The sequence below is a fragment of the Boleophthalmus pectinirostris genome, unplaced genomic scaffold, assembly GCF_026225935.1.
Source record: "Boleophthalmus pectinirostris isolate CB_2022bp ecotype Guang Dong unplaced genomic scaffold, ASM2622593v1 HiC_scaffold_5, whole genome shotgun sequence".
NCBI classification, from domain to species: Eukaryota; Metazoa; Chordata; class Actinopteri; order Gobiiformes; family Gobiidae; genus Boleophthalmus; species Boleophthalmus pectinirostris.
The window spans coordinates 35,740,762-35,759,839 of record NW_026571404.1 but is presented as its reverse complement, the minus strand read 5'-3'; the positions used below and the strand labels follow the sequence as shown (position 1 = coordinate 35,759,839).

General features: G+C 41.7%; 1 protein-coding gene across 1 annotated transcript; it reads left to right on the top strand.

Moving 5' to 3' along the window:
* Positions 1 to 443: 443 nt before the first annotated feature.
* LOC110153154 (acylphosphatase-2-like) lies at positions 444 to 18,782 on the top strand. The gene is made up of 4 exons (XM_020917027.2): positions 444 to 563; positions 1,660 to 1,676; positions 1,763 to 1,872; positions 18,560 to 18,782. The coding sequence occupies exons 1-4, from the start codon at positions 515 to 517 to the stop codon at positions 18,672 to 18,674; spliced, it is 291 nt and encodes a 96-aa protein (XP_020772686.2). The 5' UTR covers positions 444 to 514; the 3' UTR covers positions 18,675 to 18,782.
* Positions 18,783 to 19,078: the final 296 nt, after the last annotated feature.

The following is a 19,078-nucleotide window of genomic DNA, read 5'->3' as shown; positions in this document are numbered from 1 at the left end:
TAAACCTGGACTAAACCTGGACTAAACCTGGACTAAACCTGGACTAAACCAGGACTAAACCAGGACGACACCATAACTAAACCAGGACTATACTAGGACTACACCAGGACTACACCAGGTCTAAACATGTCTTTTAAAAATCTTGATATTATAATATAAATTATAGAAAGTTATAAGCTTGAGTACTGCAACTTCAAAATAATATTACACAACTAGAAGTATAAAGTAATGTCTGCCATGATGATAAGAAAAAAAACACTCTTTTTTTAGACAATAGTGTGTGACTTTTTTAGTATTGATACCTGTGCATATAAAAAAATCAAAAAATAGTATTTAGTTTCAATGCTATTTTTTTCAGTATCTTATTTTTATACTTTTGATAACCCTGTTCTCTTGTCACCAGCAGAGGGCGTTGTGTGTCAGTGCTTCCACAGCCTGCAGCACACAGAGCGGCACTCCTTCCTCTTCCTCCTCTTCCTCTTCCTCTTCCTCAGACCCTGTGGTGGTCTTCAGCATGTCTGATCTGGTATCTGTGGACTTTGAGATCTTCGGATACGTACAGGGTCAGTGTGGTACTATACTCTTGCAATGCATGCTACTGCGTGTGTGTGTGTGCGTGTGTGTGTGTGTGTATGTGTGTATAGTGTGTGTGTGTGTGTGTGCATGCATGTGTTTGTGTGTGGAGTGTAAACTGAGCCTCAGGAGCTGAATATAGAAGCTAGCCTGCACTCTGCACTTTCACTTTGTGCAGTCCATAGAGATATTTACTAGGGCTGTACTCGAAGTATCAGTACAAGTATACATTTTATTTATGTTTATTATAAGTGTCTGAGTTGTACACTGAGGGAGTATTCACTGCTAACACCTAACATATTTAGATCACCACGTTCCTTGTATTGTTTATAAAATGCTATATTCACCCAAACCAACATATTGAGATAAGTTTCACTTTAGTTTTTTGCTCTCTGCTCTAAGTCACTCCCCCTTCAGAGCACTATCACAACACAATCAGCATGCATCCCACTAATGAAACTACTGCACATCACATCAGGTCTGTCAAGCTGTTGTGTACAGTTTTGTCTCATGTTTTTGTGTATTTATGGAGAAAAGGCTTGTGGGCGGAGCCTTGGACACAATCTTACAGGTAACTGTAAGGAAGGTTTGAATAGGATCCAGAAGAGATCGCTTTTAAAATTGAAACATACATGATTGACACCTAAAACCTCTTTGGGCATGTTTATTGATGAGGGAACAATGTTATAAGACGGCAGAAAGATAAAAGAAGCTGATTTTGCGTAATCCCGCCTCTTTAATTATTGCATTACAGCTGAACCTACTGAGCTCTAGACTGTATAAAAAGTGGACTAAGGCTCATAGCAGCAGTTACAGACAGAGGGGCCACAATATTCCAGTGTAAGTCAATGGGAGCCATGCAGGTCAGAAGGAGCTGGAAGAGCCACATGCAAACTTCCTATTTGGAAAGCGGCAGCTAGGCTGTTAGCTATGTCCATGCAGTCTATTGCTGAGCTGAAAAAGTGAGTTTTTCATAAAACTGCTGAGACAGTTGAAACAGCTGAAGACTAGGGATGGTCCAATATGTTTTTTTTTATTTTTATTTTATTAAATCAATCTTATTTTGGTTTCTGTTTCTCTTTTCAGGTGTGTGTTTCCGAATGGTAAGTTTTCTACTCTACTTTTGACCCATGATGCTTTTGGACTAACATCATGTATTCAGCTGTTCTGTCCTCTGTCCTGTGTCCAGTACACAGAGAAAGAGGGGCTGCGTCTGGGTCTGGTGGGCTGGGTGAAGAACACTCACAGTGGGTCGGTGGTGGGACAAGTCCAGGGGCCCGCGAATCAGGTCGAGGAGATGTGAGTACACAATATACATGTGTTCACTGTGGCAGAATGTAATGCACAGTTTATATTCTTAACCAACATAACCAAAAACTGATCAGTTTAATAAATCTGATGCAGTTTTCTATTATGATGCAATGACACCCACAAGCCACTAGAGGGGGATAGATACATTCAAATGCAGCAGCGTTAAAGGGCTCGTACACACTCTGGAACCATGAGTGAAGAAGAACATGTTTCACCGTCAACTTTCTTTTCTCATCCCACACATCTGTCTGTTCTGATCCTCATCAAACCAAATGTTTTTTAAAATCAGGATAATATCATTCACTTTTTTCATAACAGCCTCTTATTTGGAGAACAGTGTTTTCAAGACAACTCCAACCCTTGCGTGTGAAACTTCTCCAAATACGTTTTGTTTTTTTTTAATGGATGAATTTATCTTATAATAAATAAGACTGAAGTTGTCTGGAGTATTTCTGGAGCTTGTAGTCATGTTGTATTATGAGCCTCCTCCTGACAGTGTGCTCTTGTCAGAGCTCAGGTTTCCTTCTCCACACACAAACCAAAACAAAACCTAATAATAATGCTCCTGATTTATCTGGCACTATTTCCAAATCACTTTACACTGTTCTGTTTAACTCACTCCACACTCTGTGGGAGTATCTGCTGCTGCCACAGCTGCCCTGGGACAGACTGATGGAAGTTACACTGCTGATCTGCACCACTGACCCTCCAACTACTACCAACACACACTGCATTCATACTAGACAATGCTGATGAAGTGCCTTGCCTAAGGACACAACAACAGTGCACAGTTTGCTTTCCCAATTATTTCTCATCCAATACCAACCAGACCCAACCTGCTCAGCTTCTGAGGTCAGATGAGTATTGTTAAAGCGGTGGGGCTGTTCTTGTGCTGGACTCTCTGTTTCACTGAACACTTCCATCATCATTAAACACTGTGCTGTCTCGGCCAGTGAAACAGGCCGTGGCCTGAGCATGTACAATACACTTTATGCTTCCTGTCTGATTGTCCCATTGTGTAACATGAGCAGGGCGGTGGGCGGAGTTCAGTTTTTTTCTGACCACACCCTCCTCCCCCAGCGCTCTGTCCCAGTTTTGTCCTCTGTCCCCGTCTCCTGTCCTCTGAATGAGTCTCATCACGATCCATCATGAGGCGAGACGAGGCCTGTGCTCCGACTGCAGAGTGTCCAGCGGGAGTGATGTCATCGGGGTGTGGATGTCTCCTGGAGATGACATCATCACCCCGGGGACCTGCTGCCCGCTCTCACACACACACACACACACACACGTTGGGTATGCATGCTTTTTAGGGACATTATTGAGTTACATTCATTTCCTGGAGACTGATCCTGACCTTAAAGACGACATTCTGACTTTTGGAGCTGTTCTAATGTCCCCTCATCAAAAACGTACCTGGAGTTGCATTTTTCCTTCTTCACTTTTGTTTCATGTATCAATTAATTCAATTTTATCTTCTCTGAGCTGCAAAAATGCAACTTTTGCATTTTGCCCATTTTGTTCCATCATAGATAAAACTCCGTACTTCTCCTGTGCAGTTTTTAAGCCCATAAACCATCACAGGACTCATTTTATGGCCAAATTATTTTCACAACAAACACACATATTAGCATAGCAGCATTCTCTGAGGATAGAGACTTGAGCTGTTTACGTTCTAAATGTTTGTTCCCGTTGCAGCAGAGGGAGCTCCAATGCCTAAAGTACCTCATTGGAAACAGATTATAGTTTATAAAGTATATTTTATTTTATTTTGAAATGATAAAATGTTAAATGATGTATGTTTAAAAGGGATTAAAGCCACAGGAATGCAGACTACATCACTACTTGCCTAACCTTAACCTATTTTAACCCATATGGGACATTTAAAGCACATTGTTAGTAATAATAAAGTGTTTCGGTCCCCATAAGTGCGGCGGGTCTCTGTGACGTGAATGTGTACAGAGTTTAGACCTCACAGTGTCCTAAATCCCTGTCCACACACACAGACTAGTATCCCTGTTAGGATGAGGACGTGGAGTCATTTGATTTACATTCCATCAGGACAAAACAATCATACATGCGACCTCCACTCGGGCTGTAACCACCGGCAACCAAGGCCTCAAAACATAAAGACTGTACTGTCACTATAATACAGTTTCACTATAATCACATTTGTGCATTTGAAAATCCCATTGTACACACAGAATAGACACTGTGGGGAAACTGACCCGATGTGGTCGAAGTGAGAATCAGACTGCAACAAAAAAAAGTGCCTTTGACCGGACAAAATTTATTTAAAACAGACTTCCAGTTGTTTACGTAAAATAAATTAATTACAAACTGTTCGAACAAACTGAAAATAAATAACTTAAATCAATGGAACAACCATGTGCACCTGACCACATAGAAGTCTCCTCCTAATGTGCTCTATTCATGCTCACGTCACAAAACCAGCGTCTTGAAACATGTGGATGACGACTTCCTTCCAGCTCTGTTGGCAATAGTATGTAGTAGTAGAAAACTGAGAAAATGGCCCCGTTTTCTTCATCTAACCCAGGGGTGTCAAACTCATTTTGGTCTGGGGGCCGTATCCAACCTACTTTGATCCCAAAGGGGCCGGATCAGAAAACTCATGTCATATAAACCCCAAAAATAACAATAAGTTCAAATATTTGTGCAGAGAAAAGCAAATCTATTACAGAAATCTTTTTTAGTTGATGAACTCTTCATTTTACAAAATATTATAATATTATGAACAACCTGAAACTTTAAGAAAAATGCAATTTCAACACATCGTTTTAATATTATCTTGTATGCAAATGGCAATAAGTCAATTTTTCTTGGAAAATCCTGCACTCTGCTCCACTTTTCTCATTTTGGACATTTTTCTGATGAGGGTGTCACGGTCAACAGTCAAAACGATCGTCCTTTAAGAGCGTTTGGAAAGAGACAAGTCTTCATTTGTGCTGCTCTGGTGGGAGGGGCCACGTACAGAGATGCTGGAGATGCTGCTATGATAAGTGCAGCAGAAAATCACCAATATTTTAATAGAAAATATCATTGAAATATTTTAGTAGAAAATCAGAAGAGGACCAGATTAAAGGTCTTGGAGGGCCGGATCCAGCCCCCGGGCCTTATGTTTGACACCCCTGATCTAGATGTCATTGTGTTCTTTTTTTTTTTCCTTTTATAAATTGCATAATCCTTTAGAGGTAACTTTCAAAACTCTAAAGCTCGCTATTCTATTTATCAAGGCTTAAGTCCCCTAAACCAAAGTGTTTAAAATATATAAACTATAAACAATGAAATACTGAAACCAAAATACACAAAAACAATTAAACGGAAACAATCTAAAACCCCCCTCCACATGCCCATGACCTCCTCCCAAGGTTTAAAAAAATGGCCAACATGATGCAGGCCCTCTATTCTGTTTGAATCATGTGGAGCTGCAGGTATATAGGGAGTATTAGTATAAGGAATATTGATTTAACTGAAATTCATAACTGAAATGAATTAACAAATAATGTATATTTAAATGAACAATGTGTAACAATGTGACAATTTAACAAAATAACCCAGAATGATATGTAACTGTTTATTTGGACATGGACATGAACAAATGAACAAGTGTGTGAAATGAAATTAATATTTGTTTCATGGGACAAAGGCGCACTTTGTCACAGACATAACAACAGCTGCATTTACAGCTGCTTGTCTCCATGGCGATGTTATTACTTTGATTGGAATGTCACACAATATGGCCTTAAAGGGACAGTTCCAGATTTTGAACATAGGGGCTCATTTCCTAGTGAGCCAGAGTTCTGGAGACGTGTGGAGACACTTAAAATAATCCATCCAGTCCTTGTATTTGCAGAGGTCACTGGTGCTAGGCTAGTGCATGTCAATGGCCATAGTTATCCTGCCACTAAAAACAGTCTTACCCACTCCACAAAACACCCGAAACAAAACAGTTGTAACATAGACTGTCAATGTAAATGTCTGTGTGGATAGAATAATGTTTGAAATAAAACATGAATCGTCACATGTTGAAGGACTATTTTCTCAGCAGCAGTGGAATTTTACTCTGCTCTTGTTAGTTGTGATGATGTGAACGTGGCCATATCTGGAACAGGCTTCTTCATGTGCTCTATGTGCCGCGATGGCAGCTGCAGGTAAACAAATTATTACTTTGGTGGTAAGATAGGTGCTAGGTGATATTAATCCGCCACTGCTGAGCTTTTTGTTAGGAAGTACAACTCACTGCTGCTGCTCAGACATAAATCCTTCAAAGGCAGGTTGGTTTTATTTTTACATTTTTCTATCAACACAGACATTCACATGGACAGTCTGGTGTAATAAACAGTTTTGCTTTGGGTGTTTTGTGGAGTGGGTAAGACTGTTTTTAGTGGCAGGATAACTATGGCCATTGACATGCACTAGCCTAGCACCAGCGACCTCTGCAAATACAAGGACTGGACGGAATATTTTAAAAAGTGTCTTCACACATCTACAGTACTCTTTCTCAGTAGGAAATGAGGTCCTATGTCCAAAATTCCAAACTGTCCCTTTAAACGTATCTATTAAGGCTGGGTATCATTAAGAAGTTGTCAATATGATACATATCTTGATACACAGGCCACGATACAATACGCTTTTCGATACAGTGCACTTTCGATTCAATTCGATGTATGTATCAATACGATATATTTCAAATCAGTTTGATGCAGTTCAGTGAAAACCAAAGGCTAAATCATGGCTGTGATGCTAAGTCCACTAAGTCTGTGCAAAGTTAAGATGAAAAACACCCATTTTACTCAAAACAGTGAAAATGTCAACACAATTATAGCTCTTACACAAAATAATTTAGTAAAATATGCCTAAAAATTATGATACTATCAAATTAAACGATGCTCTATATCAATATTTCAATCTTTTTGCACACCCTTAGTATCTATCTTGCATTTATTTAAATACAGGTGGTTTTATTGGTAGAAAAATAGCCATGGGGGTAGATAAGATAATGCCATGCTGTGGGACATTCCAGGCCAAGCAATAACATCTCCATGGAAACAAGCAGCTGATGAACCCTTCGCTAGAAAAGTTACAGATTGTACGCTTTTAATATAACCTATATATTTTTTACATACAACATGAGATAGGGCAAGTATGTGATATATTAAAAAATAGAGTAAATGCAACAAATAGTACAAATATGATCATAAAGTAAAACTTATGACATACAAAAGTTTTTGGGGCGTTATACCATGTTCATCAAAAACATGCCGGAAGAGGTTTTACATGTCTCCCCTGTGGGTTTGAGCCATAAGCGATCTCTCCTAGGCCCTATTTGAACCCGCCTTACTGTTAGCTGCAAGAGTCTGTACGAAGCTCCGCCCACAAGCCTACGTCACCCACACTCCCACACGAAAATTCTCCATAAATACACACAAGCACGATACAAAATTGTACACGGCGACTTCACAAACCTGATGCGATGTGCGGTGGTTTCAAAATCAGCGTTTTGTTGTGATAGTGCTCTGAAGGGGGAGTTGCTTAGCGCAGGGGAGACTCATAATACATGTTAATACCTTTTTGCGAATATAGCACTTTCCAATCAATAAAAAGTAACACGGTGATCTAAAGATGTTACATGTTGGCAGTTAATACCCTGTAGAAGTAAAATACCGCTCTTTAATAAGTCTTACCACGTGAATATTGCAGTTATTATATGTTCGGTATCTACTTTTACTTATCCTGTAGTAAAATAAATACTATACCATTATAAGAAGCCCGCTCGTTGTAATGTTTTTGTCCTTTCTGAGGTCACTGGATGTTAATGGATTCCACAGCACTTAACCCTGACCCTGACCCTGACCCCGACCCCACTTCCTCTCATCTGTCTGGAGAATATAAAACACAAGAGGCTTTAAGGTCCTGACACCGTTTTTTTCCCCCCATGTATCTGAGCAAAATATGTCTTGCCCCAGTACAGATCGTCACCATGGTGATGTTATTGCCCTGGACTGACTGGAATGTAACACAGTATGACATTAAACTTATCTACAGTATCTTACATTTATTCAGATACAGACGATTTTACTGAAAAATATCCATGGAGGTCGATAAGTGTAATGCCATGCTGTGGGACATTCCAAACCAAGTAATAACATCTCCATGGGAACAAGCAGGTGATGATGGACCCTTAAGAAAAAGCAAGAAAAATGATCTGATGAAGGCTTTTTTGCCAAAACATTATTATTATTTTTTTTTTTTAAGTTTTGGATCGGCCATCTGAGTGTGATATTCATTTTTTCACTTTTATTTTACTGTTTCTCTACAAGAACATTGGTTTGCATTTTCTGTTTCATTTCATGATGGACCCTCCACCAGAAAAGTTCCAGACTGTGCACCTTTAATATAGCCTATTTATATATCCCTCGTCAAAAATGTCATCAAGGCATGTTTGAGTTAACATATGATCTCTGTACAAGGCTCCGCCCACCAGCCTACATCACCCTCGCTCCCACATGACAATTCTCCAGAAATACACAAAAACATGATACAAACTGTACACTGTACAACAACTTCACAAAGCTGATGCAATGTGCAGTGGTTTCATTAATGAAAAGCCTGCCAATTATCATGTGATATAACTCTCTGAAGGGAGAGTGACTTAGCGCAGAGAGCAAATGAGCAGGGACTTAGAGAGTCAAAAATGAAACAGAAATTTATGAAACATGTTAAAGGTGCACTGTTTCGCTTTTTGGTTGGAGGTCCATCGCCTTTTTGTTTCCATGGAGGCGTCATTGCTCTGCCTGGAATGTTCCACAGTATGACACTGGCCACGTTTACATGATGTTTTTTAATTCCAAATTAATAGTTTTTAATTTAATCTTAATTTATATAGTTATTTATTTAATTCCGCTCAGCGTCTGGGGGTGGGGAAGGATCTGACTGGACAGAGACACCAACGTATTTACTTTATTTTATACATCGACTGGAAGAAAACACACACTTCAGCTGCTACCGGCTTTTCTGTCATATCGGTTTGTCGTTACGCCACGGACACAAACATGATCCAAACTTTTTTCACAGTGGTTCCGATGAGAATTGCGAAGCAGCAGCTGGAGAATTCTCTCATCATGTTTTACGTCTGTCAGGTGAAGAGGAGAAGGGAAAAGTGCTGGAGAAGGAAGGAAGAAGACAAAGTGAGTGTGAGGCTGTTCTACCTCAGCCCACTCCCACATCCCGCTCACAAATCCAAAGAGACGTGGATGAAAGACCAAAGTCTGGATTGGTGGAGCTGGATCGTCGGGATCGCGCTAAAAGTTCGACACAACGAGCATGAACTGAATGACCGGAATTATTTTTAAGAAGAATAAACATGTACATGATCGAGGAATAAATGAATTCAGCTTTAAAATCAGAATAAACCCACTTCAGAATTAAGTTTAATTCCGAATAATCATTTTCATTAGGAATTAAGTGTTTACATATTTGTTTGTTTTTTAAAGCAGATTACTTTTTTTTTCAGAATTAAATTATTTTGATTTGGTAAACGTAACAATTAAACACCTCTACTTTACATTTATTCAATTACAGTTTGTTTTATTTCTCAAAAATACCTAGAAAAACAGACATTCTGACTGTGAGCAGGTCGCCTCTCCACAGATCTGACCTGTAACTTGTTCTGGTTTGATTTCCATGAAGATAAAAAGGTTTAAAGCCGTACTGTGACACATTCAAGACAGATGGCGGAGACAGAGAAGTTTAATGCCATACCGTGAAACATTCCAAGCAAAGCAATAACATCTCCATGGAAACAATGAAAAGTGCAATACTCATAATAAAGTATTTAGTCTAAATTTAGCAAACATGGGAACTAAAAGCAGCAGACTCAGCAGAAACGTAACATGAATCGGTGGCGTAATCCGTCGTAACCAAGGTGACGCCGGGGCCAAATGCCTGGGATTCAGCGCATAGTCCAAACCACCACGAACTCACTTCCTGTGGGCCTGGGAAACAGGAAGCAGCTGTTCCTCTGCTCGTGCGTGGAGGGGAAAGAGAGGAATAATGGAGAGAGGAAGGGATGTGTGTGGGTGGAGACACTTTCACTGTGTTTGAACCAAGAGAAAACATGAAAGTGAAGAGAGAGGGAGGAAAAAGTGAAGCTGAGATCTGATGAAAAGCTCCTATTACGCCTTTTTATGATCTATGTTTTAATGTTTCCTTGTCACAAACAGACCTTGAGTTGAGTTTTGTTTCATTCACACATTTAAACACTCTGTCCCACCTTGTGATGTCATGTGGTAATACAGGAAGTGCTCCACTGTGTTGTTAAACTCCACACACCTTTACTAAAATCATTTGGATAATTTCAGCCCTGGAATTGTCAATCTCTACTAAACTGAAGTTAAAAGGAGCTGTTAACTTAAGAACTAAGACTTTATGACATCACAAGGTGGAACAGAGCATTTTGAGCTCTGCAGATGTAGACAGGCTAATAAAAAAGAGTTACTCAAACATGTGTGAATGAAACAAACCACAACTCCAGGTCTGTTTTTGAGGAGGAAACAACATTATAACATGGTTCACAAGAGTTAAATTTAGTGTAATATTAGGGGTGTGCAAAAATATCAAAATATCGATATATATCGTATTATTAAACTTGTTTAATGTGCTTATACATTATCAGTATCGTGGGCTGCTGTATTGATATATCGTCAGGAGTATTTTTTGGTATATTTTACTAAATTATTTTGTTACAGCTACAGTTTTGTTGTTTGTTTATAAGAAGGAAACTCATTTATGTGACACATTTGACATTTTCACTGTTTTGATGATTAAATGTTTGTGTTTCATATGAAGTTTGCTCAAGAAGTGATTTAACAAAGACTTTTTGTATCACAGACATGATTCAGCCTTTATTATCTCCGCCAAGGAGGTTATGTTTTTGCCGGCGTTTGTCTGTTTGTTTGTTTGTTTGTTTGTCTGTTAGCAACATAACTCAAAAAGTTATGGACCCATTTTGAATAAATTTTCAGGATTTGTTGGAAATGTGAAAAGGAAGAACTGATTTCATTTTGGGGGTGATCCGGAAGAAATCCTAGATTCTGGATCACTTTGAAATTTGAGTTAACATTGTGGTAAATGGGGCCAAACAATTTGTTTCTCAATATCTCGGTTAATTATTGACCAAACCCCATGAAATGTGACTCAGGGATGGACAATGGGATCCTCTTTCATATTCCAAAGGCTGATCCGGATCTGATCCACAAGACTGATTTTATCGCAATTTATATAAAAATGGGGGTAGTCCTTGGCGGAGGTCTGCGCTCTCTGACTGCTTTTCTAGTTTTTTTATTGTATTGACTCAATTTGAAATATATCGTATCGAATCAAAAGTGCACTGTATGGTATTGTGGCCTATGTATTGAGGTATGTATTGCATCGGCAGCTTCTTAATGATGCCCAGCTTTACTGTGTGCAGTGGAATGATGCATATACATGTATAATACGCCTGGTGTCGGTCCCTTGCCTGCAGAGTTGACAGTGTCGCTCTGATGAATGGTTCACATGTGCACTAGCTCTGCTCGTAAACTAGCCACACTCAATGTGCTCTAACTCCACTATTTTGTATCTAAGCATGATGTGATTCTGTCTCGGGGATGTAGTATTATAAACCTGCCATGTAGTGGGGGGAGGGGGGCTTTTATTCAGAGAGCGTATTTATGCACCATTTCCTGTTTGTTACCAAGTTAAATTGGATCACTTTGGATCAGTTGCTTAGGCCTTGGCACCTTGAATCTAGTCTGATTCATCAGACGGTTTCACTTTGTGGAAACCATTTGACCACGCAGCATTAGAATTCGTTCACTCGGTGGTATGCGGGTACTTTTTTTTTTATTTAACCAGTTTCTGCTATTTGGTCGTGACGTATGTAATGCGCCGCTAACGGGGTTAACTGGTATATTAAGCTTTTCCCAAAACCTGTGAGAAGAAGAGTAATAACGTCTTTCCCCTTGATAAAATTCACCAAACATTCTCTTTGTTCTGACTTTAAATCCTTGATCTCAGGAATCGTTGCCAACACAGAATGTCTGGCTCTTCACTGATTGGCTGTGTGCGTTTCTGGAGAGAAATGAAACTGAGCGGAGGCACTAGGTGGCACCAGCCTGGCTCTCTTGGATCTTTTGCTGCGAATTGTTTTCACTGCAAATTTGATGATCTGAATTTTGACTGTTGAATTTCTGGGCTTGAACATATTTAAGGTGAATATTGAAAAGTTTTTAGGGTTTTTTTATATTGAATTTTAAACATTTTGAAAATATACACCTTCTGCCATTCAGAATAAAAACAATAATTCAAACATGTTTTTTTGAGAGTAAAATTCTAATTCAAAATCAGATGAAACTAATTATTTTCCATATAAAATATAATATGAACAAAATAAAACTAAATACTTTGCGTCCAATCTAAGTAGGACATCTCTCCGTCCACATCTCCACATGCGGCTCACTTGGCTCACACGGCTCACACGGCTCACACGGCTCACACGGATGACCTCGATCCTTCTACAATCTACAATCTACTTTAATCCACACACACACACGTTGGCTTTACATGCTTCTCGGGGACGTTACATTGACCTCCATTCATTTTCCGCAGACTGACAAACCAACTGAATCCACGTCTGAACTTCAAACCGTGTAGTCGGTGTAGAATTGTAGACGGATTTGAGTCCCCGCTGTTATAAATACACACGCACGCACAAACGCATTCACACACAAAAACAAACAAACACACGGACGGTCAGAAACTTGTGGTGAGTCGTGGTTCGATCGTCCACATTCTCAGGGTAAATATAGAGTCAGAGGAATGTTCCTGAGTCCCGTTTTCCCATCACACTGAGGCCTGGACCCCGAGTGGAGAGCCCGGTCTGTGCTTCTGCAGACTCAACAGATCACAGCAGTGTTGAGGAGTAACAGATTACATGTACCGGAGTTATGTAATCAGAGTACAAATGATGAGTAACTGAATTCAGTTACAGTTACTGTTTCAGTGAGTGGTACTTGGATTACAGTTACTTTGTTGAAATAAATGGATTACACGGCGGTATTTTCCTGTTTTCACATTTTGGGCTAAACCAGGTCTAAACCAGGACTGAACCAGGTCTAAACCAGGTCTAAACCAGGTCTAAACCAGGTCTAACCAGGACTGAACCAGGTCTAAACCAGGTCTAAACCAGGACTGAACCAGGTCTAAACCAGGTCTAAACCAGGTCTAAATCAGGTCTAAACCAGGACTTAACCAGGACTAAACCAGGTCTAAACCAGGTCTAAACCAGGACTGAACCAGGACTGAACCAGGACTAAACCAGGACTGAACCAGGATTAAACCAGGTCTAAACCAGGACTTAACCAGGACTAAACCAGGACTGAACCAGGACTAAACCAGGACTGAACCAGGACTAAACCAGGACTGAACCAGGACTAAACCAGGTCTAAACCAGGACTGAACCAGGACTGAACCAGGTCTAAATCAGGTCTAAACCAGGACTAAACCAGGACTAAACCAGGTCTAAACCAGGACTGAACCAGGACTAAACCAGGACTGAACCAGGACTAAACCAGGACTGAACCAGGACTAAACCAGGTCTAAATCAGGTCTAAACCAGGACTTAACCAGGACTAAACCAGGTCTAAACCAGGTCTAAACCAGGACTGAACCAGGACTGAACCAGGAAAACAGGACTAAACAGGACTGAACCAGGACTAAACCAGGACTGAACCAGGACTAAACCAGGACTGAACCAGGACTAAACCAGGACTGAACCAGGACTAAACCAGGACTGAACCAGGACTGAACCAGGACTAAACCAGGACTGAACCAGGACTAAACCAGGACTAAAAGGACAGTAAACAAAAGTCTGTTCATGGAGACTTGGGCTCAACAGACAATTTGAAGAGAACAAACAAGAATTTTCAGGATGTTGTTGTAACATTCATGTCATTTTAAAAAACATGACAATATCAAGTACTCCAAAGTATTCAGATTACATTAATCACCTTAAGTAATTTACTGCATTACATTACAAACTACATTTTGGGGTCTGTAATCTGTAATCTGTAGGGGAATACATTTTAAAAGTCACAGATAAGGACAGTTTGGAAATGTCCCATGACGCCCCACAGGATTTCTTTAAATTTGGCTCAACTTAAACCTTTTTAGTTTTCCTTCTATGGGGAATGAACTGCTCACACATGACATTCACATCACCATGTTACCTTTTATAACGTTCATTTTTCTTCCTCCCTTTGCTTACGGTCCACTCCCTGCACAGTCACTCCCCCTTCAGAGCGCTATCACAACACAATCAGCACATATCCCACTAGGGAAACAAGGATAGGACGCACATTATGTTCAGTTCACTGACACTGTCCTGACAGACTGTGGAAGATCATTTGTTCTGTTAGATTTTGAATTTTAAATACTGCCAAATTTCTCACTTTTAATTTTTTAACTCTGAAAAAATATGTTTTTATTATTTTTATTCTGAATTACTGAAATACTTTTTCAATATGTTTCAAATTCTGAATAAAAAAATTTAGTTTTTAAATATTCAGCACATGTATTTTCAAGCTCTCCAATTCAACAGTCAAAATTCAAAGTGGAAAATTCACAGTGGAAAAAGTTCACAGCAAAGATCCAAGATGCCAAGGCCAAAGCAATCGATCATGTGTGAGTGAGAAGGACAGAGGCTGTTTCCTATTGGCTGTTCTCATCTGTGGGCGGGGTTTACACTTAACAAATAAAAGAGATGAAGTTTTGATGAGGCTGCAAAAGTGCGATAGCGATCGACCGCTTTCACAGGCTTCTCGTCTCTTTCTCTGCACTTCTCTGGTCTCTGGTCTCTGGTCTAGTCTCTGGTCTGGTCTCTGGTCTGGTCTCTGGTCTCTGGTCTGGTCTCTGGTCTGGACTCTGGTCTGGACTCTGGTCCCTGTTCTAGTCTCAGGTCTGGTCTCAGGTCTGGTCTCTGGTCTAGTCTCTGGTCTGGTCTCTGGTCTGGTCTCTGGTCTGGTCTCTGGTCTGGACTCTGGTCCCTGTTCTAGTCTCAGGTCTAGTCTCTGGTCTGGAGTCTCTGGTCTGGACTCTGGTCCCTGGTCTAGTCTCAGGTCTAGTCTCTGGTCTGGTCTCTGGTCTAGGTCTGGTCTCTGGTCTGGTCTCTGGTCTAGTCTCTGGTCTGGTCTCTGGTCTCTGGTCTGGTCTCTGGTCTAGTCTCTGGTCTGGTCTCTGGTCTAGTCTCTGGTCTGGTCTGGTCTCTGGTCTAGTCTCTGGTCTGGTCTCTGGTCTGGTCTCTGGTCTGGACTCTGGTCTAGACTCTGGTCCCTGGTCTAGTCTCAGGTTTAGTCTCTGGTCTGGTCTTCAGAATAGTCTCTGGTCTCTAGTCTCTGGTCTGGTCTCTGGTCTCAGGTCTGGTCTCTGGTCTAGTCTCAGGTCTGGTCTCAGGTCTGGTCTGTGGTCTGGTCTCTGGTCTAGTCTCTGGTCTGGTCTCTGGTCTAGTCTCTGGTCTGGTCTTTGTTCTGGTCTCAAGTCTAGTCTCTGGTCTAGTCTCTGGTCTTTGGTCTCTGGTCTGGTCTCTTGTCTGGTCTCTGGTCTGGTCTCTGGTCTAGTCTCTGGTCTAGTCTCTGGTCTAGTCTCTGGTCTAGTCTCTGGTCTCTTCTGGTCTCTGGTCTGGTCTCTGGTCTGGTCTCTGGTCTCTCTCTGGTCTGGTCTGGTCTCTGGTCTCTGGTCTCTGGTCTAGTCTCTGGTCTGGTCTCTGGTCTAGTCTCTGGTCTCTCTGGTCTCTGGTCTGGTCTCTGGTCTAGTCTCTGGTCTGGTCTCTGGTCTAGTCTCTGGTCTAGTCTCTGGTCTGGTCTCTGGTCTCTGGTCTCTGGTCTAGTCTCTAGTCTCTGGTCTGGTCTCTGGTCTCTGGTCTCTGGTCTGGTCTCTGGTCTAGTCTCTGGTCTAGTCTCTGGTCTGGTCTCTGGTCTGGTCTCTGGTCTAGTCTCTGGTCTGGTCTGTTGTCTAGTCTCTGGTCTCTGGTCACAGCTGCTCACCAGAGGCTCAGGAGTTGAACAGCTGCATGTGTGAACAGCTGCAGGGTTAAACACAAACGTCTGCAGGCAAATCTCATCGACTGTATAAAAGTATAAAAGTGGACCGAGGGACTGTGACGTCACCCACAGTTTTCGGCTTCAGTCAAATGAAGCTCACCGAGGCTGCAGTTTGATTTACGAACAAAAGAGCAAAATAAAAACCCCAGATAAGATAAGTTGACTCTTTTAGCTTCACACCTCTTTGATTTCCATTGTAAGTCACTAGTCTGTTCAGAATCTGATGCACTGAGAACAAACTGATCACACAGAGACTGGGGCAACTTATAAAAATAAATTCTACTATCAAAAAATGACCAAACCTTCATTTTGGCCAATATTGATATTAATACTGAGATATCGCTCATTGCTTTTCTCGTGTTTTTCACTTAGGTGTCACAGAAAGGCTACTGAGTTAGTCCTATGTGTCTTTAGAGAAGTGTTCTCGGTAAAATCACACGAGATGATTTTTTTGGTTTTCATTTTGCGTTGCCAAATGACTTTTTACTGAATGTCTCTTCCCACTCTTCATCATCCCATTTCTCGCCACGTCTTATCCAACAAACCCTATATTTTTTTCATTTTATTTGTTAGTGTCACGTTAACAATGCTGCTCATTTATTACATTCAATTACTTCATTTCCAACTGTCTCCAGCAGAGGGCAGGAGATATCTTATCCCTGAAAACAATAACACTAAAACAGTATCTACAATCCAGAATAAAGCTTTTCTGGTGATTTACGTGAGTGTAGACTTTACCACGTATTTGAAGTCTAAAGAATTGGTACCACTGACCATCTGGTCTATGGTCTCTGGTCTGGTCTAGTTTCTAGTCTCTGGTCTTGTATCTGGTCTCTTGTCTCTGGTCTGGTCTCTGGTCTGCTCTTTGGTCTGGTCTTTGGTCTAGTCTCTCTAGTCTGGTCTCTGGTCTGGTCTCTAGTCTGGTCTCTGGTCTGGTCTCTAGTCTGGTCTCTGGTCTGGTCTCTGGTCTGGTCTCTAGTCTGGTCTCTGGTCTGGTCTCTAGTCTGGTCTCTGGTCTAGTCTCTGGTCTGGTCTCTAGTCTGGTCTCTAGTCTGGTCTCTGGTCTCTAGTCTGGTCTCTAGTCTGGTCTCTGGTCTGGTCTCTGGTCTGGTCTGGTCTCTGGTCTGGTCTCTAGTCTGGTCTCTGGTCTGGTCTCTGGTCTAGTCTCTGGTCTGGTCTCTAGTCTGGTCTTCTGGTCTCTGGTCTCTAGTCTGGTCTCTGGTCTAGTCTCTGGTCTGGTCTCTAGTCTGGTCTCTGGTCTGGTCTCTAGTCTGGTCTCTAGTCTGGTCTCTGGTCTAGTCTCTGGTCTGGTCTCTAGTCTGGTCTCTGGTCTGGTCTCTGGTCTGGTCTGGTCTAGGTCTGGTCTCTGGTCTGGTCTCAGGTCTGGTCTCAGGTCTGGTCTAGTCTGGTCTCTAGTCTGGTCTCTCTGGTCTGGTCTCAGGTCTGGTCTCAGGTCTGGTCTCAGGTCTGGTCTCAGGTCTGGTCTCTGGTCTGGTCTCTGGTCTGGTCTCAGGTCTGGTCTCAGGTCTGGTCTCAGGTCTGGTCTCTGGTCTGGTCTCTGGTCTGGTCTCAGGTCTGGTCTGGTCTCTAGTCTGGTCTCAGGTGGTCTGGTCTCAGGTCTGGTCTCTCAGGTCTGGTCTCTGGTCTGGTCTCAGGTCTGGTCTCAGGTCTCAGTCTCTGGTCTCTGGTCTCTGGTCTGGTCTCAGGTCAGGTCTGGTCTGGTCTCAGTCTGGTCTCAGGTCTGGTCTCAGGTCTCTGGTCTCTCTAGGTCTGGTCTCTGGTCTGGTCTCTGGTCTGGTCTGGTCTCAGGTCTCTGGTCTCTGGTCTGGTCTCAGGTCTGGTCTCAGGTCTAGTCTCTAGGTCTCTGGTCTCTGGTCTGGTCTCAGGTCTGGTCTCTGGTCTGGTCTCAGGTCTGGTCTCTGGTCTGGTCTCTGGTCTAGTCTCAGGTCTGGTCTCTGGTCTAGTCTCAGGTCTGGTCTCAGGTCTGGTCTCAGGTCTAGTCTCAGGTCTGGTCTCTGTTCTGCACTGAGCATCTGGTTAGTGACTAGACAGGTACTTTAGTAATTGGTTTAAATATTACATTGGTCTGATGAACCATTACTGGGACTCAGAGTGTCTCAAACCTCATTCATAATTCATCCACTTCACCCTTAGTTACTTTTGCGGTCGTGTCTATACCCACGGCTGTTCTTAAGAGTCTTGCTCATGGACACAATAGCAGAAGGCACTTGTCAAAGCTGGTATCAAGCCAAGCTACCGAACTTCAGCTTCTTCAGGTTCTTTGCTGCAGAGAACTCAACCTACATCTGCAGAGTTTGTGTGTTAAACTTGTGTGAATGAAACAAAACACAACTCCAGGTCTGTTTGTGATGAGGAAACGACATTAGAACATAGAAAATAGAAGAATATGGGGTCTTAAAGGTTTGGATCAGTTCATTCCATTTCCCTGAGAAGTGTGGAATCCCAGCTTTTGTGTTTGTAGTGCGTTAGTTGTGACTCTCTCATGTTGTGGTTGTTCGTAGGAAGGTGTGGCTGGCTAAAGAGGGCAGTCCCAGCTCTCGCATCACCAGAGCGTCCTTCTCCAACCAGAGGAGCATCGACAAACTGGAGCTCAGAGGTTTCTCCACACGCTTCTGAAGAACACATCTACGTCTACGTCTACGTCTACGCTGTCTTTTGTTTTAAAGATGAAGATCAGAGGAATAAACACATAGTCACCGATTCATGAGTTTGTTGTAAATAAGAAATGTAGTTATGTATGAATAAATCTTTTTTAGTTTCGATGTGTGTCTCATTAAAACTTTTGATCAGTCACTTTAGTTTGAGACTGACGGGAAGGTTGAGCTCTGCACGGGTTTGTTTTTGAAATAGAAACCTGTCATCACGTTTCATTTTCTTTTAACCTAATGTGATTGTGCTCGAATTTCAGTTTTACCCATCAACTGTCTGGAATGGCTCCTGTAGATATTGTTCAAGAAGAGGAGAGACTCTCAGTTTTATTAGTTTTAGCCAATCACAACGGGCCACAGACTTCATTCAAT

Excerpts from the sequence above, each read along its gene's own strand:
- LOC110153154 (XM_020917027.2), top strand. The coding sequence starts at position 515 with ATGTCTGATCTGGTATCTGTGGACTTTGAGATCTTCGGATACGTACAG. Across the intron at positions 1,873-18,559 it reads GCGAATCAGGTCGAGGAGAT|GAAGGTGTGGCTGGCTAAAG; the intron begins GTGAGTACACAA and ends GGTTGTTCGTAG.